Source organism: Gymnoscopelus microlampas (genome assembly GCF_963454915.1).
Source record: "Gymnoscopelus microlampas genome assembly, chromosome: 24".
NCBI classification, from domain to species: domain Eukaryota; kingdom Metazoa; phylum Chordata; class Actinopteri; order Myctophiformes; family Myctophidae; genus Gymnoscopelus; species Gymnoscopelus microlampas.
Window position 1 is genome coordinate 1,185,361 of NC_139961.1, and position 18,697 is coordinate 1,204,057.

The 18,697-nt window shown below is 38.9% G+C and overlaps 1 protein-coding gene across 2 annotated transcripts in view; it reads right to left on the reverse strand.

Annotated features, from left to right (window-relative positions):
• Window positions 1-4,880: 4,880 nt before the first annotated feature.
• Window positions 4,881-18,697, reverse strand: part of sh3yl1 (SH3 and SYLF domain containing 1) — a 60,624-nt gene continuing 46,807 nt past the window's right edge. The window contains exons 7-12 of one of the 2 annotated variants that reach the window (XM_084051339.1): window positions 16,306-16,450; window positions 13,550-13,637; window positions 12,810-12,857; window positions 11,551-11,601; window positions 7,893-7,925; window positions 4,881-5,488 (exon numbers count right to left, since the gene is read on the reverse strand). In XM_084051339.1, coding sequence (XP_083907465.1) covers window positions 5,241-5,488; window positions 7,893-7,925; window positions 11,551-11,601; window positions 12,810-12,857; window positions 13,550-13,637; window positions 16,306-16,450 — 613 coding nt within the window. In that variant the 3' untranslated portion in view covers window positions 4,881-5,240. The remainder of the gene's footprint in view (window positions 5,489-7,892; window positions 7,926-11,550; window positions 11,602-12,809; window positions 12,858-13,549; window positions 13,638-16,305; window positions 16,451-18,697) is intronic. The other variant, XM_084051340.1, reaches the window with a different exon arrangement.

Sequence of the window (18,697 nt, forward strand, 5' to 3'; positions counted from 1 at the left end):
ATGGTTGAGTCCCTGGCATATCTTTTCAAATGGGGGTCCGTGGGCATATATGTGTGAATTTGGGGGTCTTAGACACGACTTAAACCCTGTAGTGCTGTTGTCAGGCCGAAACCACGTACCTTCATATTTTATATATCCTAAATTAATGTCCTACTTTGTCATACTACTGCGTCACAAAAAAATAGTAAAAAATAGCCGATCTACAAGCTCACAACGTGACGAGATGCGACCCGCTGTGAGCTTGTAGATCGGCTATTTTTTTTACTATTTTGGGAAACAAATATTTAGGTGAAAGATGTTAAGTGTGTCAGTGGGTTTTATAAATACTGAACCATTGAAAAGTATTAATGAGCGTGTGATTTAAATAATAAATACATGGGATCCATTGGAACACAAGTTATTTTTTTCCCCTGAAAAGCAACAGTTTAGAGCTTGTAGATCTGCTGCTCTTGTGTGACGCTGTAGTATGATCGAGTAGGGCGTTCATTTACCAAAAAAACACAAAAAAGTTTAAATATGGAAACGTGTTTCTGCCCGACAACAGCGATATCCTTAGCTGACCCTCTATACCAAATAGCAGATCTACACGCTCAAAACGTCGTTGCGTTGAGGCGCTGTGAGCTTGTAGATTTGCCCCAGAACAAGGACACTCGGGTTCATAGATTGATTATAGGTAGGGTACAGTAGATCTATATAGTGATAGTACTCACTGCTATAGTGTTAGTTTAGTAACAGTGTTAAATAGATCTATATAGTGATAGTACTCACTGCTATAGAGTGTTAGTTTAGTAACAGTGTTAAATAGATCTATATAGTGATAGTAATCATTACTATAGAGTGTTAGTTTAGTAACAGTGTTAAATAGATCTATATAGTGATAGTACTCACTGCTATAGAGTGTTAGTTCAGTAACAGTGTTAAATAGATCTATATAGTGATAGTACTCACTGCTATAGAGTGTTAGTTTAGTAACAGTGTTAAATAGATCTATATAGTGATAGTACTCACTGCTATAGAGTGTTAGTTCAGTAACAGTGTTAAATAGATCTATATAGTGATAGTACTCACTGCTATAGAGTGTTAGTTTAGTAACAGTGTTAAATAGATCTATATAGTGATAGTACTCACTGCTATAGAGTGTTAGTTCAGTAACAGTGTTAAATAGATCTATATAGTGATAGTACTCACTGCTATAGAGTGTTAGTTCAGTAACAGTGTTAAATAGATCTATATAGTGATAGTACTCACTGCTATAGAGTGTTAGTTTAGTAACAGTGTTAAATAGATCTATATAGTGATAGTACTCACTGCTATAGAGTGTTAGTTCAGTAACAGTGTTAAATAGATCTATATAGTGATAGTACTCACTGCTATAGAGTGTTAGTTTAGTAACAGTGTTAAATAGCTCTATATAGTGATAGTACTCACTGCTATAGAGTGTTAGTTTAGTAACAGTGTTAAATAGATCTATATAGTGATAGTACTCACTGCTATAGTGTTAGTTTAGTAACAGTGTTAAATAGATCTATATAGTGATAGTACTCACTGCTATAGTGTTAGTTTAGTAACAGTGTTAAATAGATCTATATAGTGATAGTACTCACTGCTATAGAGTGTTAGTTTAGTAACAGTGTTAAATAGCTCTATATAGTGATAGTACTCACTGCTATAGAGTGTTAGTTTAGTAACAGTGTTAAATAGATCTATATAGTGATAGTACTCACTGCTATAGAGTGTTAGTTTAGTAACAGTGTTAAATAGATCTATATAGTGATAGTAATCATTACTATAGAGTGTTAGTTTAGTAACAGTGTTAAATAGATCTATATAGTGATAGTACTCACTGCTATAGAGTGTTAGTTCAGTAACAGTGTTAAATAGATCTATATAGTGATAGTACTCACTGCTATAGAGTGTTAGTTTAGTAACAGTGTTAAATAGATCTATATAGTGATAGTACTCACTGCTATAGAGTGTTAGTTCAGTAACAGTGTTAAATAGATCTATATAGTGATAGTACTCACTGCTATAGAGTGTTAGTTCAGTAACAGTGTTAAATAGATCTATATAGTGATAGTACTCACTGCTATAGAGTGTTAGTTTAGTAACAGTGTTAAATAGATCTATATAGTGATAGTACTCACTGCTATAGAGTGTTAGTTCAGTAACAGTGTTAAATAGATCTATATAGTGATAGTACTCACTGCTATAGAGTGTTAGTTTAGTAACAGTGTTAAATAGCTCTATATAGTGATAGTACTCACTGCTATAGTGTTAGTTTAGTAACAGTGTTAAATAGATCTATATAGTGATAGTACTCACTGCTATAGAGTGTTAGTTCAGTAACAGTGTTAAATAGATCTATATAGTGATAGTACTCACTGCTATAGAGTGTTAGTTCAGTAACAGTGTTAAATAGATCTATATTGTGATAGTAATCATTACTATAGAGTGTTTGTTCAGTAACAGTGTTAAATAGATCTATATAGTGATGGTACTCACTGCTATTGAGTGTTTGTTCAGTAACAGTGTTAAATAGCTCTATATTGTGATAGTAATCATTACTATAGAGTGTTAGTTTAGTAACAGTGTTAAATAGATCTATATAGTGATAGTAATCATTACTATAGAGTGTTAGTTTAGTAACAGTGTTAAATAGCTCTATATTGTGATAGTAATCATTACTATAGAGTGTTTGTTCAGTAACAGTGTTAAATAGATCTATATAGTGATAGTAATCATTACTATAGAGTGTTTGTTCAGTAACAGTGTTAAATAGATCTATATAGTGATGGTACACACTGCTATAGGTAGGCCAATCAGAGGCAGGTGGGGGGGGGGGTCTTTTTCGTAAGAGGCAGCTGTGATTGGCCAGTTGTCAACGCGCTGTGATTGGCCAGTAGTCACTTTGAATGGTACGAACGAACCGCAGAGGCCAATGAGGTGTCTAGGTTTCTATATCTATGGACCAATGAAGTGTCTAGGTTTCTATATCTATGGACCAATGAGGTGTCTAGGTTTCTATATCTATGGACCAATGAGGTGTCTAGGTTTCTATATCTATTGACCAATGAGGTGTCTAGGTTTCTATATCTATGGACCAATGAGGTGTCTAGGTTTCTATATCTATGGACCAATGAGGTGTCTAGGTTTCTATATCTATGGTTCCAGTTCCAACTCATTTCCTGTGCCAGTTCTCTCTCCTCCTGATTGGATGAAATTGGAATCTCGACCTGAACATGCATCTTGTGTTTATTAAAGAGATGGACAGACATGGAGACTCCTGTTACTGAACAAACACTCTATAGCAATGATTACTGTCAGAACATAGAGATATTTAACACTTATATCAACAACAACAAAAACATATCACTTATTCTACCTTTAACCCATTAAGACCTGAGGCGATTCTTTGAAAAAATCTAAATCCTAACAGTTTTTCGGAAAAAAATATTTAAAAAATATTTTCCCGATTTTTCAAAAATAGCAGATCTACAAGCTCATAGCGCGGCACTCGGTGCCGCGCTATGAGCTTGTATATCTGCTATTTTTGAATAGCCAAAGACATCTAAAGTGACACAGAAGCGTTCCAGGTATCAATGGGTTTATATCTGCTATTTTTGAATAGCCAAAGACATCTAAAGTGACACAGAAGCGTTCCAGGTATCAATGGGTTTATATCTGCTATTTTTGAATAGCCAAAGACATCTAAAGTGACACAGAAGTGTTCCAGGTATCAAAGGTTAAGGATTGTTTTGTGACCTTCTTTCTGCATGGTGGATGCTGTAACTAGTGAACCTCACCCTGACGGCCGTAACAGCCGAGGGAGCAGTAAAGTGCAACGTAATGTAATCTGATGTAATGTCATCTGATGTAATCTAATGTGATTTAAAACAATGTAATGTAATCTAATGTAATTTGATACAATTTAATGTAATCTAATGCCATCTAAAAAGTAATCTGAACAAGAGTAACAAACACCTCATGCACCGACCGAATACAAAGATTCAGCTGTTTCACCAAAACACAACCTGCTCGTGTGTGTGTGTGTGTGTGTGTGTGTGTGTGTGTGTGTGTGTGTGTGTGTGTGTGCGCGCGCGCGCACGTGCGTGCGTGTGTGTGTGCGTGCGTGTGTGTGCACGTGTGCAATGCATGCATCTTTAAACATCAGAAAACCCTATAGAAAAAGAAAACAGACTGCATACAAGGTATGACTATATGTCTACATACAGTATGTCTTCTTTGTCTGTAAAAATAAATACAACTATGTTTGTGTTTGTGTGTGTGTGTGTGTGTGTGTGTGTGTGTGTGTGTGTGTGTGTGTGTGTGTGTGTGTGTGTGTGTGTGTGTGTGTGTGTGCATGTGTGCGTGCATGTGTGCGCACGCGTGTGCTAGTGCATGTCTGTGTGCATTCACCTGTGCGTGCGCTTGCGTACGTGCGTGTGCATATGCATAGTTGCGCGTGTGTTTATGTGTGTACGTACGCACATGCATATTATGCATGTGTGTGTGTGTGTGTGTTTGTTTGTATTACTAGACTTGTGAGGACTAACTAGAATAACAGAGATGTACATTGTAAACAAAACAAAATGGTTGTTTAAAAAAAAAGTTTTTTAGAGATCCATTTACTATTAGAAAAAGGATTGATGTTAGGTTTAGGATTAGACATTTAGAAGTTAGTTTTAGGGATTAGAGATAAGAGTGATTCAACCCATTAAGACCTGGAACTGTGTCATGTTTAGATTTGAGCTAAAAAGCATTATTTTACACTTTTGGCTATTCAAAAATAGCAGATCTACAAGCTCGTAGCGCGGCACCGAGGGCCGCGCTACGAGCTTGTAGATCTGCTATTTTTGAAAAATCGTGAAAATGTGCGCAAATCTTTGAATATATATTGTTTTAACGCGAACATTTTTAACTCAAATCTTTGCTTCTGGGGGGTCCCTGGAACAAAATATTTTGATGGGGGTCCGCAGCCAAATACATATAATTTTGGGGGTCCTTGACATGAAAAAGATTGAGCACCACTGATATAGAAACATACGTTTTTCAGAAAACTGTTGAGATTTAGGAGACATGTAGAATCGGCTTCAGGTCTCAATGGGTTAAACTTTTCAACTTTTCAACTTTAGGCTTACGGTAAAACAGGAAATCAAAGTGCCAAAAATCGTCGTCCTAAAGATGGTTGATGTCCTCACAAGTATAGAAAGACAAGCGTGCGTGTGTGCATGTGCGCGTGTTCAGCCGTACGAGACGAAGTTGGCGGGGAAGATGCCGACGCGGCCGTCCTGCGTCTGCCCCTCCCACCAGTCGTACTGGGAGGGGGTCTGGGTGAGCACGGTGATGGAGTCGCCCGCGCTGAAGCTCAGGTCTCCGGGCTGCTGGCCCTGGAAGGGGTGGGCCGCGCGGACCACCAGCCGCCCGCTGGCCCCTCCCACGGCGGCGGTGGCAGTGGCGGCGGCCGCGGCCGCTGTTGCCACGCCCCCACCTGGGAAAACAACACAAACAACGACAACTAAACGTTAACCCTTTAAAGCTGGGAAATCATCTGTGGCATTTTAGACAGTGGGGCAAAAAAGTATGTAGTCAGCCACCATTGTGCAAGTTCTCCCACTTAAAAAGATGAGAGAGGCCTGTAATTTTCATCATAGTTATACATCAACTAGATGCCCACACTGTCTCTTACTCACATGTTTACTTCGGATTTTAGGTGTAATAAAAAAAGCGTATTAAATTCTTCCACACAAATTCCCTCCATTGTTTATATATAATGGGGGGTCCCTGCTTTATCCCGCTCTCAGCCAAGGGGTCCTTGGCCTGAAAACGTTGAAGACCCCTGGTTTAGAGTTTGTTGAAGATTGTTGTGTTGTACAGATCTGCTACTTTTGCTGCTTCTGTGTGACGCTGTAGGATGACCAGGTAGGACGTTACTATATTTAACACTTATTTGAACAAAGCAGTATCACTCACAGCACATAGAATGTAATGTAATGTAAGGCTGCCAGACTAGTTCTGGACAGGGACGTGCACAGATAGACTCTAGGTGGTGCTACAGCACCTGCCCTTTGCCCTCTTGACCAGAAGTGCCCTTTTGAAAAAAAGGAGAAAAAAACGTGTTTTTTCTTTCAGTTTACAGCAGGGATCCGGGATCCCTAGGGGGTCCTCAGAGTTACTACAGGGGGTCCGCCAAATCTTTATGTGATATGATTTTTCTTTTTACCATAACCACCTTTTCTGAGGAGAACTTTAGCCAAAAATAGCAGATCTACAAGCCCACAACGCCTCGCGCTGCGAGGCGTTGTGGGCTTGTAGATCGGCTATTTTTGGCAAAGAGGTATAGGTGCAGAGGGGAAAAAAGAGCAGACCAAGTAAACAAAAAAAAGTATAATTTACTTGAGCACCTGCCCCTCAAAATGTCTGTACACGCCCCTGGTTCTGGGTTGTTCTTTTAGAACAAGTGTGAACGATATGCATGAACGTCTTGCTTGGCAAAGTGTCAAACAAAGACTTTCTACTAGTTTACTTCCACATGTTCATAGAGTCATTAACACCTTGGGTGACAAAACCGTAAATCTACGTGAAATCAATCTTTTTGTTTTTTTTGTTTTTTCCACACGGGAGGGGCTAGCGCAGCTCTGGAATCACCCATGGTGATTCTGAGAAGGAAGGGATAGATGGATCACGGTGTCAAAAAACATGGCTCACCGACCGCTTCCGTTCCATCTCCTTGCAAAAAAAAACGAAACTTTTTTCCGACGGGGAAAACAAGTCATTTTCGATGCACGATCACTCCGCCATTGTGACTCGCGTGAGAGATGTTATCGTTCCAGGCGTTAGCCAGGACCATCGTGCACCGTGCACGCATGCATCGTTTTTCATGGATTGCTCGTCGTGGAGTCTAGAGCTTTAGACAGCGCAGCGCAACGGTGAGATTTCTGGCACCGAACGCAATATTATTATACAATTCTGGCCCCGAATGTGTTAACATCCAGACTCCATTCTGTTTCTATAATAATGTAACTTGCTGCTCAGAGATTCACACAGACTCCACTGGTGGAGCGTGTGATGGACAGATAACTTTACCTCTACCAAAGAAACCAAAACCATGAACAGATGCTTTTTAAAGGTCAATTGTACTTTGGAGAATAGTCTTTGGAGAATAGTCTTCCAAGTGGGATTCTTAACAGCAGAGAAAAAGACAGTTTTCAAAAGGAAGCTTTGTCTTCATACACTCACTCAAAACATACAGTAACATCTATTCTTACATACCAGATCGATAGAGCTACTTTTTAAATCCCTGGTATCTCTTTTCATGTGATTATCGACTTTTATAAAATGTACTATTTCGTTTTTGCTGTTTTTTTTTTATTTCTTTGTAATACTCTATGACAGGGGTCTTCAACAGGGGGTCCTCAGAGTTACTACAGGCGGTCCGCCAAATCTTTGTGATATGATTATTATTTGATTTACATTAACCACTTGAACCCTAGCATCCCTTTTCTGAGGAGAACTTTAGCCAAAAACAGCAGATCTACAAGCTCACAACGCCTCGCGTTCTGAGCTTGTAGATCTGCTGTTTTTGGCAGAGGGGTTTAGGTGTAGAGGGAAAAAGAGCAGACCACGTCAACAAAAAAAGTTGAATCTGAAACACAATTTTATACAATATAGAGGGGGTCCCTGCTTCATATCTCTCTCAGCTAGGGGGTACTTGGGCTGAAAACGTTGAAGACCCCTGCTCTGTGATATGTTGAATGTTTTTGTTAATATATTTTAACGTTTTGGACCCCAGGAAGACGTCAGATAATGGGGATCCGTTTAAATACGTTAACAAATAAACAGCACCTTTAAATAGTAGAGATGTATATAAACTGTGTTGTGTGATGATGACTCACCGTAACTATGAACGGCTCCGGAATCATATGCAACTGAAACACACACACACACACACACACACACACACACACACACACACACACACACACACACACACACACACACACACACACACACACACACACACACACACACACACACACACACACACACACACACACACACACACACACACACACAGTCAGAATACACATATCTATTTGACTGAATGTCATACTAGTGAAGCACAGCTCACAGTGCAGCAGAACCAGAAACATCTTTATCATCAGATTAAACAGGTGTTAAGAAGTGTGTGAAATGTATTGTTGTACAAGCTCTACAGCTGAGGAGAGAAAATACAAAGAGGAGGGGGGGGGGGGGGGGGGGGCATGTACGTGAGATACAGTAAGAGGGGGGGGGGGAGCGTTTAAACCAGTGCTTCTCAAACTTTTTCATGCCAGGGACCCCCATATTGATATATATATTTGGCCGCGGACCCCCATCTGAAAATATGCTGTGCCAGGCACTCCCAGAAGCAAAGATTTGTGTTAAAATGTTCACTTTAAAAGAAATGTAATCAAAGATTTGCACGAATCTTCAAGATTTTTCAAAAAATAGCAGATCTACAAGCCCATAGCGCGGCTATGGGCTTGCATACATCCATCCATCTCTATATCTATATCTATATCTATATCTATATATCTATAGTTACAAAGTGCCTATGAGGCAGAACATTGCTACATAGTTGACTTGTCAGACATAGCAGACATAAATCATGGATAAAGGAAACAGCCTCCTCCAAATGGAGCAGACTTTTAATACTTTTACTCAAGTGCATTTTTGAATACCGGACTTTTTACTTGTAACAGAGTATTTCTTCATTGCAGTATTGATACTTTTACTTGTACACATGTGAGTACTTCTTCCACACTTTAATTGCAACTCATTCACTCCATGTTATATAAAAGGTAGATTACAGTTAATTCATAGCATCATTATGCTTGTGGGCTTGTAGATCTGCTATTTACACTGTTTGTGAAATCTTTCCCCCTGGAGATTAAAACATCTCACTGACTTTACTTCAACACTAGAGGGAGCCACAACCTCAACTGTCACTTTCTCTTACTCAGTCACTCAGTGTGTGACACACACACACACACACACACACACACACACACACACACACACACACACACACACACACACACACACACACACACACACACACACACACACACACACACACACACACACACACACACACACACAACTATATATTTCCACACTCACTCCAGAGGAACACATTACATATACTGTCGGGCAGAAACCTCTCATCTCTGTATTTTAACTGTTTGGTAAATTAATGCCGTACTTCACCATTCTATATCACACAAAAGTTGAACAAATAGCACATCTACAAGCTCAAAAGGCGTCTCAGTGCGACACGTTCTGAACTTGTAGCTCTGCTGTTTTTGCTATGTTTGAATTAGAATCCTGTATTAAGTAAAATGTTTACTTCATTAAAATGCATTTAGTTATATTATATACTTATGTTAACTTTATGAACTGAAATATAAATACATTGGACATTAAAAAAGATATTATAATGTTAATACTAGTCATTAAGCTACTAATATAGACTGAAGTCATTAAAGCGGGTCATGTTTGCATGTTTAGAATCATAACAGCTGAAATCAATAATATATCACTATTCTGATATTAACCTGTGGGCCGCATTAAGTGAAGGTGGGGGCCGCATGTGGCCCCCAGGCCGCCAGTTGTCCATGTATGAGTTAAAGTTTTTTTTAGTTTTGTTCTAGTCGTTCAGTAACAGGGTTCTCCTCGTCGCTCCATCTCTTTAGTTAACAGTGAATGCTTTTTCTGCTCGGGATGCCAATTTCATCCAATCAGAAGAGAGAACTCATACAGGATACATTAAGCGGAATTGAAAGTGATGAAACAAAGTAAAGTAAAACATGTCCAGACAGGATTGGAACTATTTAAAATGTAAGGTGATGAATTGGTTCTCGGTCCTGAAATTGGTGACGATCAAACATTTTAATTTATATTTATTAAAGAGCTGGAGAGACATGGAGACTCCTGTTACTGATAAAATACTCTATAGCAATGATTACTATCACAATATAGAGCTATTTAACACTGTTACTGAACAAACACTCTATAGTAATGATCACTATCACAATATAGAGCTATTTAACACTGTTACTGAACTAACACTCTATAGTAATGATTACTATCACTATATAGAGCTATTTAACACTGTTACTGAACAATACTCTATCAATATATACTGTCACAATATAGAGCTATTTAACACTGTTACTGAACAAACACTCTATAGTAATGATCACTATCACAATATAGATCTATTTAACACTGTTACTGAACAAACACTCTATAGTAATGATTACTATCACAATATAGAGCTATTTAACACTGTTACTGAACAATACTCTATCAATATATACTGTCACAATATAGAGCTATTTAACACTGTTACTGAACAAACACTCTATAGTAATGATCACTATCACAATATAGAGCTATTTAACACTGTTACTGAACAAACACTCTATAGTAATGATTACTATCACAATATAGAGCTATTTAACACTGTTACTGAACAAACACTCTATAGTAATGATTACTATCACAATATAGAGCTATTTAACACTGTTACTGAACAAACACTCTATAGTAATGATTACTGTCACAATATAGAGCTATTTAACACTGTTACTGAACAAACACTCTATAGTAATGATTACTATCACAATATAGATTTATTTAACACTGTTACTGAACAAACACTCTATAGTAATGATTACTATCACAATATAGAGCTATTTAACACTGTTACTGAACAAACACTCTATAGTAATGATTACTGTCACAATATAGAGCTATTTAACACTGTTACTGAACAAACACTCTATAGCAATGATTACTATCACAATATAGAGCTATTTAACACTGTTACTGAACAAACACTCTATAGTAATGATTACTGTCACAATATAGAGCTATTTAACACTGTTACTGAACAAACACTCTATAGTAATGATTACTATCACAATATAGAGCTATTTAACACTGTTACTGAACAAACACTCTATAGCAATGATTACTGTCACAATATACAACGTTAACTTTTCTTTTGTTTAACCAGAACATATCTCTCACATTCCTTTACATGAGCAGTTCCTCTAGAGTCGTACAGTATTATATTATGTAACATATTATTCAGGTATGAATAAATAGTAAATGATTGGTTATGTATTCATGTAGAAACTCTACTTTTACTGGACATGAAATGTAAATCATAGAACAGATATTTACTGCTGCCCTGTGTGTGTGTGTGTGTGTGTGTGTGTGTGTGTGTGTGTGTGTGTGTGTGTGTGTGTGTGTGTGTGTGTGTGTGTGTGTGTGTGTGTGTTACTGTTGACATAGCTGAATGTACCTTCGCCAAGGACGAACACACACCACACACACAGTAGCTTTCATCAGACGGTGTGTGTGTGTGTGTGTGTGTGTGTGTGTGTGTGTGTGTGTGTGTGTGTGTGTGTGTGTGTGTGTGTGTGTGTGTGTGTGTGTGCGCATGCATGTGGTTGTAAGAGATGAAACAATGGTGCAGAGAGAAGCAGAGAGAAGACTCACCTTGACTGACTGTTTTAATGGTGGAGAGACTTGGATACAGAGCTGGTTTACCTGAGAGAGAGAGAGAGAGAGAGAGAGAGAGAGAGAGAGAGAGAGAGAGAGAGAGAGAGAGAGAGCGAGAGCGAGAGCGAGAGAGAGACACACACACACACACACACACACACACACACACACACACACACACACACACACACACACACACACACACACACACACACACACACACGTAACATGTGAATAACATGTAGTGATACCATGGTCAGCATTGTAACATGTGAATAACATGTGAATAACATGTGAATAACATGTTAATAACATGTAGTGTTACCATGGTCAACATTGTAACATGTGAATAACATGTGAATAACATGTGAATAACATGTAGTGTTACCATGGCCAGCATTGTAACATGTTAATAACATGTGAATAACATGTTATTAACATGTAGTGTTACCATGGTCAGCATTGTAACATGTGAATAACATGTTAATAACATGTAGTGTTACCATGGTCAGCATTGTAACATGTTAATAACATGTTAATAACATGTTAATAACATGTAGTGTTACCATGGTCAGCATTGTAACATGTGAATAACATGTTAATAACATGTAGTGTTACCATGGTCAGCATTGTAACATGTGAATAACATGTTAATAACATGTAGTGTTACCATGGTCAGCATTGTAACATGTTAATAACATGTGAATAACATGTTAATAACATGTAGTGTTACCATGGTCAGCATTGTAACATGTTAATAACATGTTAATAACATGTAGTGTTACCATGGTCAGCATTGTAACATGTGAATAACATGTTAATAACATGTAGTGTTACCATGGTCAGCATTGTAACATGTGAATAACATGTTAATAACATGTAGTGTTACCATGGTCAGCATTGTAACATGTGAATAACATGTTAATAACATGTAGTGTTACCATGGTCAGCATTGTAACATGTGAATAACATGTTAATAACATGTAGTGTTACCATGGTCAGCATTGTAACATGTGAATAACATGTTAATAACATGTTAATAACATGTGAATAACATGTAGTGTTACCATGGTCAGCATTGTAACATGTTAATAACATGTTAATAACATGTTAATAACATGTAGTGTTACCATGGTCAGCATTGTAACATGTGAATAACATGTTAATAACATGTAGTGTTACCATAGTCAGCATTGTAACATGTGAATATCATGTTATTAACATGTTAATAACATGTGAATAACATGTAGTGTTACCATGGTCAGCATTGTAGCTGCTGGCTGCAGCCTGTATCATCATCCTGGCTGCATGGTCACACATTAAGGTCAAAACATTTGGTCAAACACCTCACCTTTAAGTCAACATGTGAATATGTATATATGCAGGGCTGCACATAACAGGTGTGCATGCGCACCCAAAATAAATGATGAGCACCAGATCAGACGACGTGAGGCGCTTTTGCGTACCAACAGCTGGGACAGGAATTTCCAAGCTTTTCTTTTTTAACAAAACTAGAAAATAAAAGCCTGAGATCGAGGCTAGGAATGTACTTCCTGAAGCCACACTCGCGTCGGCCCCATGTACAGCCATTAGGCGCAGGGGGAGAGGACACATGCTGTGATTGTTGCCTCGCATCGCCTCGCATCGCCTCGCTGCGTGCACGCAGCCAGCAGCGGCTGTTAAGAGGCACTCGTCACCGATGACGAACGCACCGTAACGGTGCAAAATATGCCGTGAACGTGCCAATCTGCGGATGAAAGCAGCGCAGCACAGGGCACCGACATCGGGGGGGTTCTCCTAACGGCGAAAATCGGCGGAATTTGGAAGCAGAGCGTCCCTTTTTTTCTCACGCAGCAAAACGGGACGGGACCATTTATTTGGTGCGCACCAAGTCACATCTCCAGGTGCTCTTCTGAGTACTAGACCTAAAAAGTTATGTGCACCCCTGTATATATGTAAATATGTAAATATGTATGTAAATACGGGGTGTTTGTACCTTTGTCAGGGTTGCTGGCTGCTGTCTGCATCATCATCCTGACAGCAGGCTGAGACACTGGAGCCTTAGGTCTGACTGGACCTGATGACTGAGGAGAGGAGAGGAGAGGAGAGGAGAGGAGATATTTGTTATTCGCTCAATATCTCACTTATGGGAGAGGGCCCCTGGCGTGATCACAGCAGTATAACCCTTTAAGCCCTGAAGAAGCATCTGTGTCACTTTTTGATTTGAGCTAAAAAGCATTTTTTTTACTCTTTGGGCTATTCAAAAAATAGCAGATATACAAGCTCATAGCGCGGCACCGAGTGCCGCGCTATGAGCTTGTAGATCTGCTATTTTTGAAATATCATTATTTTTTTGCAAATCTTGAGATTTGAGTTTCAAAAGTGAACATTTGTAACTTAAATCTTTGCTTCTGGGGGATTTAACAGTTTTTTGGAAAAACTTATGTCGCCATAATATCAGTGGTTCTTTTTTCCATGTCGAGGACCCCAAAAATGACATGTATTTAGCCACGGACCCCCCATCTAAAAATATATGTTCCAGGGACCCCCCGGAAGCAAAGATTCGAGTTAAATTTTTTCGCTTTAAAACAATATATATATATATATTAAAAGATTTGCAAACATTTTCACGATTTAAAAAAAATAGCAGATATACAAGCTCATAGCGCGGCACTCGGTGCCGCGCTATGAGCTTGTATATCTGCTATTTTTGAATAGCCCAAAGTGTAAAATAATGCTTTTTAGCTCAAATCAAAAAGTGACACAGATGCTTCTTCAGGGCTTCAAGGGTTAACTTACAAACTTCAAGTTCAAGCTCGTGGGCCAACCCCTTATGTCGTTGCATGAAAGACCCCGTTTAACAAGAGAACATAATTACATGTTCCCTTCTGGACGCTCACAGAGCACATCTCTCTATCTTTGGCTTAATCGTCCAATAGAGCAAGAGTAGATCTTGGTCGCTGGACACCATAGATAGCAGCCAGCAGTGTTGTGATAAACCAACTATACTGCTCTTAAGTATCATCATTAATGAAGTGTAATAATAAAGTCATTCAGTGTGTTCATTCCAGCTGTAAAAAATACGACTTTATCAGTCAGATGTGTAGGCCTCAGTGGTGTGTGTTTGTATGTGTGTACCTTGGCCCTCGTGTGTGTGTGTGTGTGTGTGTGTGTGTGTGTGTGTGTGTGTGTGTGTGTGTGTGTGTGTGTGTGTGTGTGTGTGTGTGTGTGTGTGTGTGTGTGTGCGTGCGCACACACACACACATCTGGCATGTAGGCCTCAGTGCGTGTCTGTATGTGAATGAATGAATGAATGAATGTTTTATTTCCGTGTCCGGACAGTTTCTTGACCCATCTCACATGGGATTATCAGACACATCAATTTTAAAACAAAAAAACAAAGTTAAAAACATTCCAGTGTACACCCAACCAGCACCTCATATTACAGCCTGATTTGAAACGAACCACATACAGTTATATATACCTGCACATAGATTACATACACATTTATAAAGACATTCATCTATTATAAGTCACCCTTCTCCTTCTATCCCACGCTTTATAAAGATATTCTGAAAATGCAAAAGTATGAAGAAAAATAAATTCAATCAAGGCACCAGTCTCATAGCCTGGTAAACCCTCCCTCCAGAAATATCATTTTCATTTGATTTCAGGAAGGAGTCTAGCCTGAAGGCTTGTCTGGGCGTTTCTAGCCCGTTCACCAAATGAACGAGCCTATCAGCGCCGTCGCTCATCGTTCTGTGATTGACAGCGACAGTTGGCCAATCAGGTGGCGAGTTCGAGTGAGCCCGAATGAAGCCGAGTGCAGCCGACAAAAGACGAACGGCAGCCATTGTTGTTGTCCGAGTGCCTTAACTTCTTAGTTTCGTTTTTAAAACGGTCTCAAACTTCTTTTTTGAGGCACGGAATTTACTATTAAGATATCGTTTGGATAGAATTTAGTTGTTAAACTTCATATATGTGGTCAATGAATCATGACAGAGCCTATTTAAAAATATACATTTAGAGAACCGGCAGGGGCGGGGAGTGACACGCATGTATCCCAATAAGACAACCTATTTTCGGCATGGCCGTCTCAAAAGTCCCGTTGCGTCACATAGTCTGGAGGTGGTAAAAATGAACTGCTGATTGGCTGAAGGGTAAAAACGATCATTGGCTGAAGGGGTTGTCAGTCAACGGTATTACTCCCGCCCAACTCCAGCCCACCGCCAATATTGCAGAATGGGCGATCAGGCCAGACTCACTCCAGAAATCAAATGGAAATGAGATTTCTGGAGGGAGGGTTTACCAGGCTACCATTCTCATACTCTATCAGGTTTAGATCAGGGGTGTGGACTTTTTTAAACAGTATATCTCTCAGGTCATCATACAAGGGACAAAATAAAATAAAATGGATTTCCTTCTCCACCTCATTCAAATCACAATATTCACATATTCTATCCTCCTCAGCTACGCCTCTATATCTTCCTGTTTCAATATGTAAAGGCAGAATGCCACATCTTATCTGCACACAGAAGTGACCTCTGACTTTCTGCCAAATTATACAATACATCATTTTCACATTTATAATCTTTTTTTTAAAAGACAATATGTTCTTAATTTCTCATGTGTTTGTTAGTCCAGTCAGATGTGTAGGCCTCAGTGTGTGTTTGTATGTGTGTACCTTGGCCATTGTGTGTTTGTTAGTCCAGTCAGATGTGTAGGCCTCAGTGTGTGTTTGTATGTGTGTACCTTGGCTCTCATGTGTTTGTTAGTCCAGTCAGATGTGTAGGCCTCAGTGTAAGCCTCCAGGATGTGGTACAGGTCGTGGGCCTCTGGGGGGGGCTCTACGTCCCCGTTCAAAATGGCCGACGCCCTGATCTCCTGAGAGTAGAACCTGTAAAACACACACGCACGCACACACACACACACACACACACACACACACACACACACACACACACACACACACACACACACACACACACACACACACACACACACACACACACACACACACACACACACACACACACACACACACACACACACACACACACACACACAGTATACAGAAGGACAGTATCAGTCACCAGAAGCAGGACGTGTTTGTTTGAGTTGAATTTAAAAATGATACAAAGATTGAGTAAAAATGTGAAGAATGCCTAAAACCCCTCCATGAGCTTGAGGATTGCTAAAACTATAGAAAGCAGTAAATGTATACATTTTAACACTCATCTTTTATTTACTTATTTACTAAAACATAAACCTTGTAAAAGAACAAAGTTGTCCTTTAAGGCTCTATCCTTGGTCCCCTCCTTGTTTCCCCCTCAGCAACAAATCTCTTCGTCAAAAATAGCCGATCTGCTTGACGCTGGGCTATACGTGTGCTACTGTATATGTATACCTATATCTATATCTACAACAAAAAGGGGACTCCTGCACATCCAAAAAACCCCGTTGGAGGTGCAAGTCTAGTCAGCAGGTATATAACATATAAAAAGGGATGAACCTTCAAAGAAGGGACTGCACACTCCAGGGAACAGAGATGGACAACTTACTATTGCATGAGTATTTTATTAGCACGACGCGTTTCGCCGTGAGCTTCGTCAGGTGCTATACAAAAGTGTGAGTGTTCAATACAGTGACACATATATAGTGCCATTCATTAGACAGTTCCACCCCTCCAGGCGTGGTATAAATCATTCAATTTAAATACTTTTCAATACAGGAGAGGGCAGACAAAAATGCTGTATGCACAAACACCAATAAACAAACAGATCAAATAAGGACACATTTAAGGAAAAAAAATACATATATATATATATATATAATATAATATATATATATATATATATATATATATATATATATATATATATATATATATATATATATATATATATATGTATATACACACATATATGCATACATGTACACATACATACACATATACATACACATACAATTACATACATCAAAAGCAATGTCAATAGTACTGACAAGAAATCACATGCAGATGCAAGGCAACTCATTTATAAAGTCTTTGAGTTAAAAACTTTTAAATTGAAACAAATATCATGGTATAGGCACAATCGGTCAGGATGTGGGTTAAGCATGGATCAGGCCAGGTCAGTCAAAATGTTTTGGACTGTTAATTTAGATATAAGGGGCGGTGCAAACATATTTATACAAAAAAGCACAGTGTGGTAATAACACATTAATAACTTTTAAGATTTATAGAAAAGGGCTGAGGTCTAAATTCTCATTTAGGCCATTAGGTTCCATTGTGTTTAAGGTAAAAATCCAGTGGGCTTCTCTCTGCAAAAGCAGTTTTATCATGTCGCCACCTCTAGGTGGCAGGTTAACCTTTTCTATGCCAATGAACTTCAGTGTGGCTGCTGATCCATGCGCCCTCTCCTTGTAATGTCGTGCAATGGCATAATCCATGTTGCCGTTTCTGTGTTCAGCTATTCTTATCTTTAGGTTGCGTTTCGTTTGACCAATATACACCATTCCACATGGACACTTCAACATGTAAACCACATGAGTAGTATTACAATTGATAAAACCCTTTATTTTATGTACCCGTCCGGTCTGTGGATGATAAAATATCTTAGTGGTACTGGTGTTGGAACAATGGGTACATCTCCCACAGGGATGATTGCCACATATCTCCTCACTTAACCAACTAGAGCCAGTAGGCTTACTGGGTGCTTTATACATCGATGTGACAACAGAGTCCCTTATGGTTTTGCCTCTTTTGAAACAAAACCTAGGTGGTAATGTTGCTATATTTTTTAAATTTGGGTCGCATTTTAGCATATTCCAATGTTTGTAGATAATGTTCTTAATTTCTTGAGACGAGGTGTTAAACTCTGAGACAAAGGTGACTATTATCTGAACTGCTTTTGTTTACGGGTTCCAAAAGGGTCTCTCTTTTTACACATATAGTTTTACTTTCTGCTGCATGTATAATGGCTGTCTTGTAACCCCTCTGTCGAAATCTATTATGCATTTCGTTTGCTTTTATCTTAAAGTCCGTAGGATCGCTACAAATGCGCTTAAGGCGCAAAAACTGTCCATATGGGATGTTTTCCACTAACTGTTTAGGGTGATAGCTATGTGCGTGTAGCACACTGTT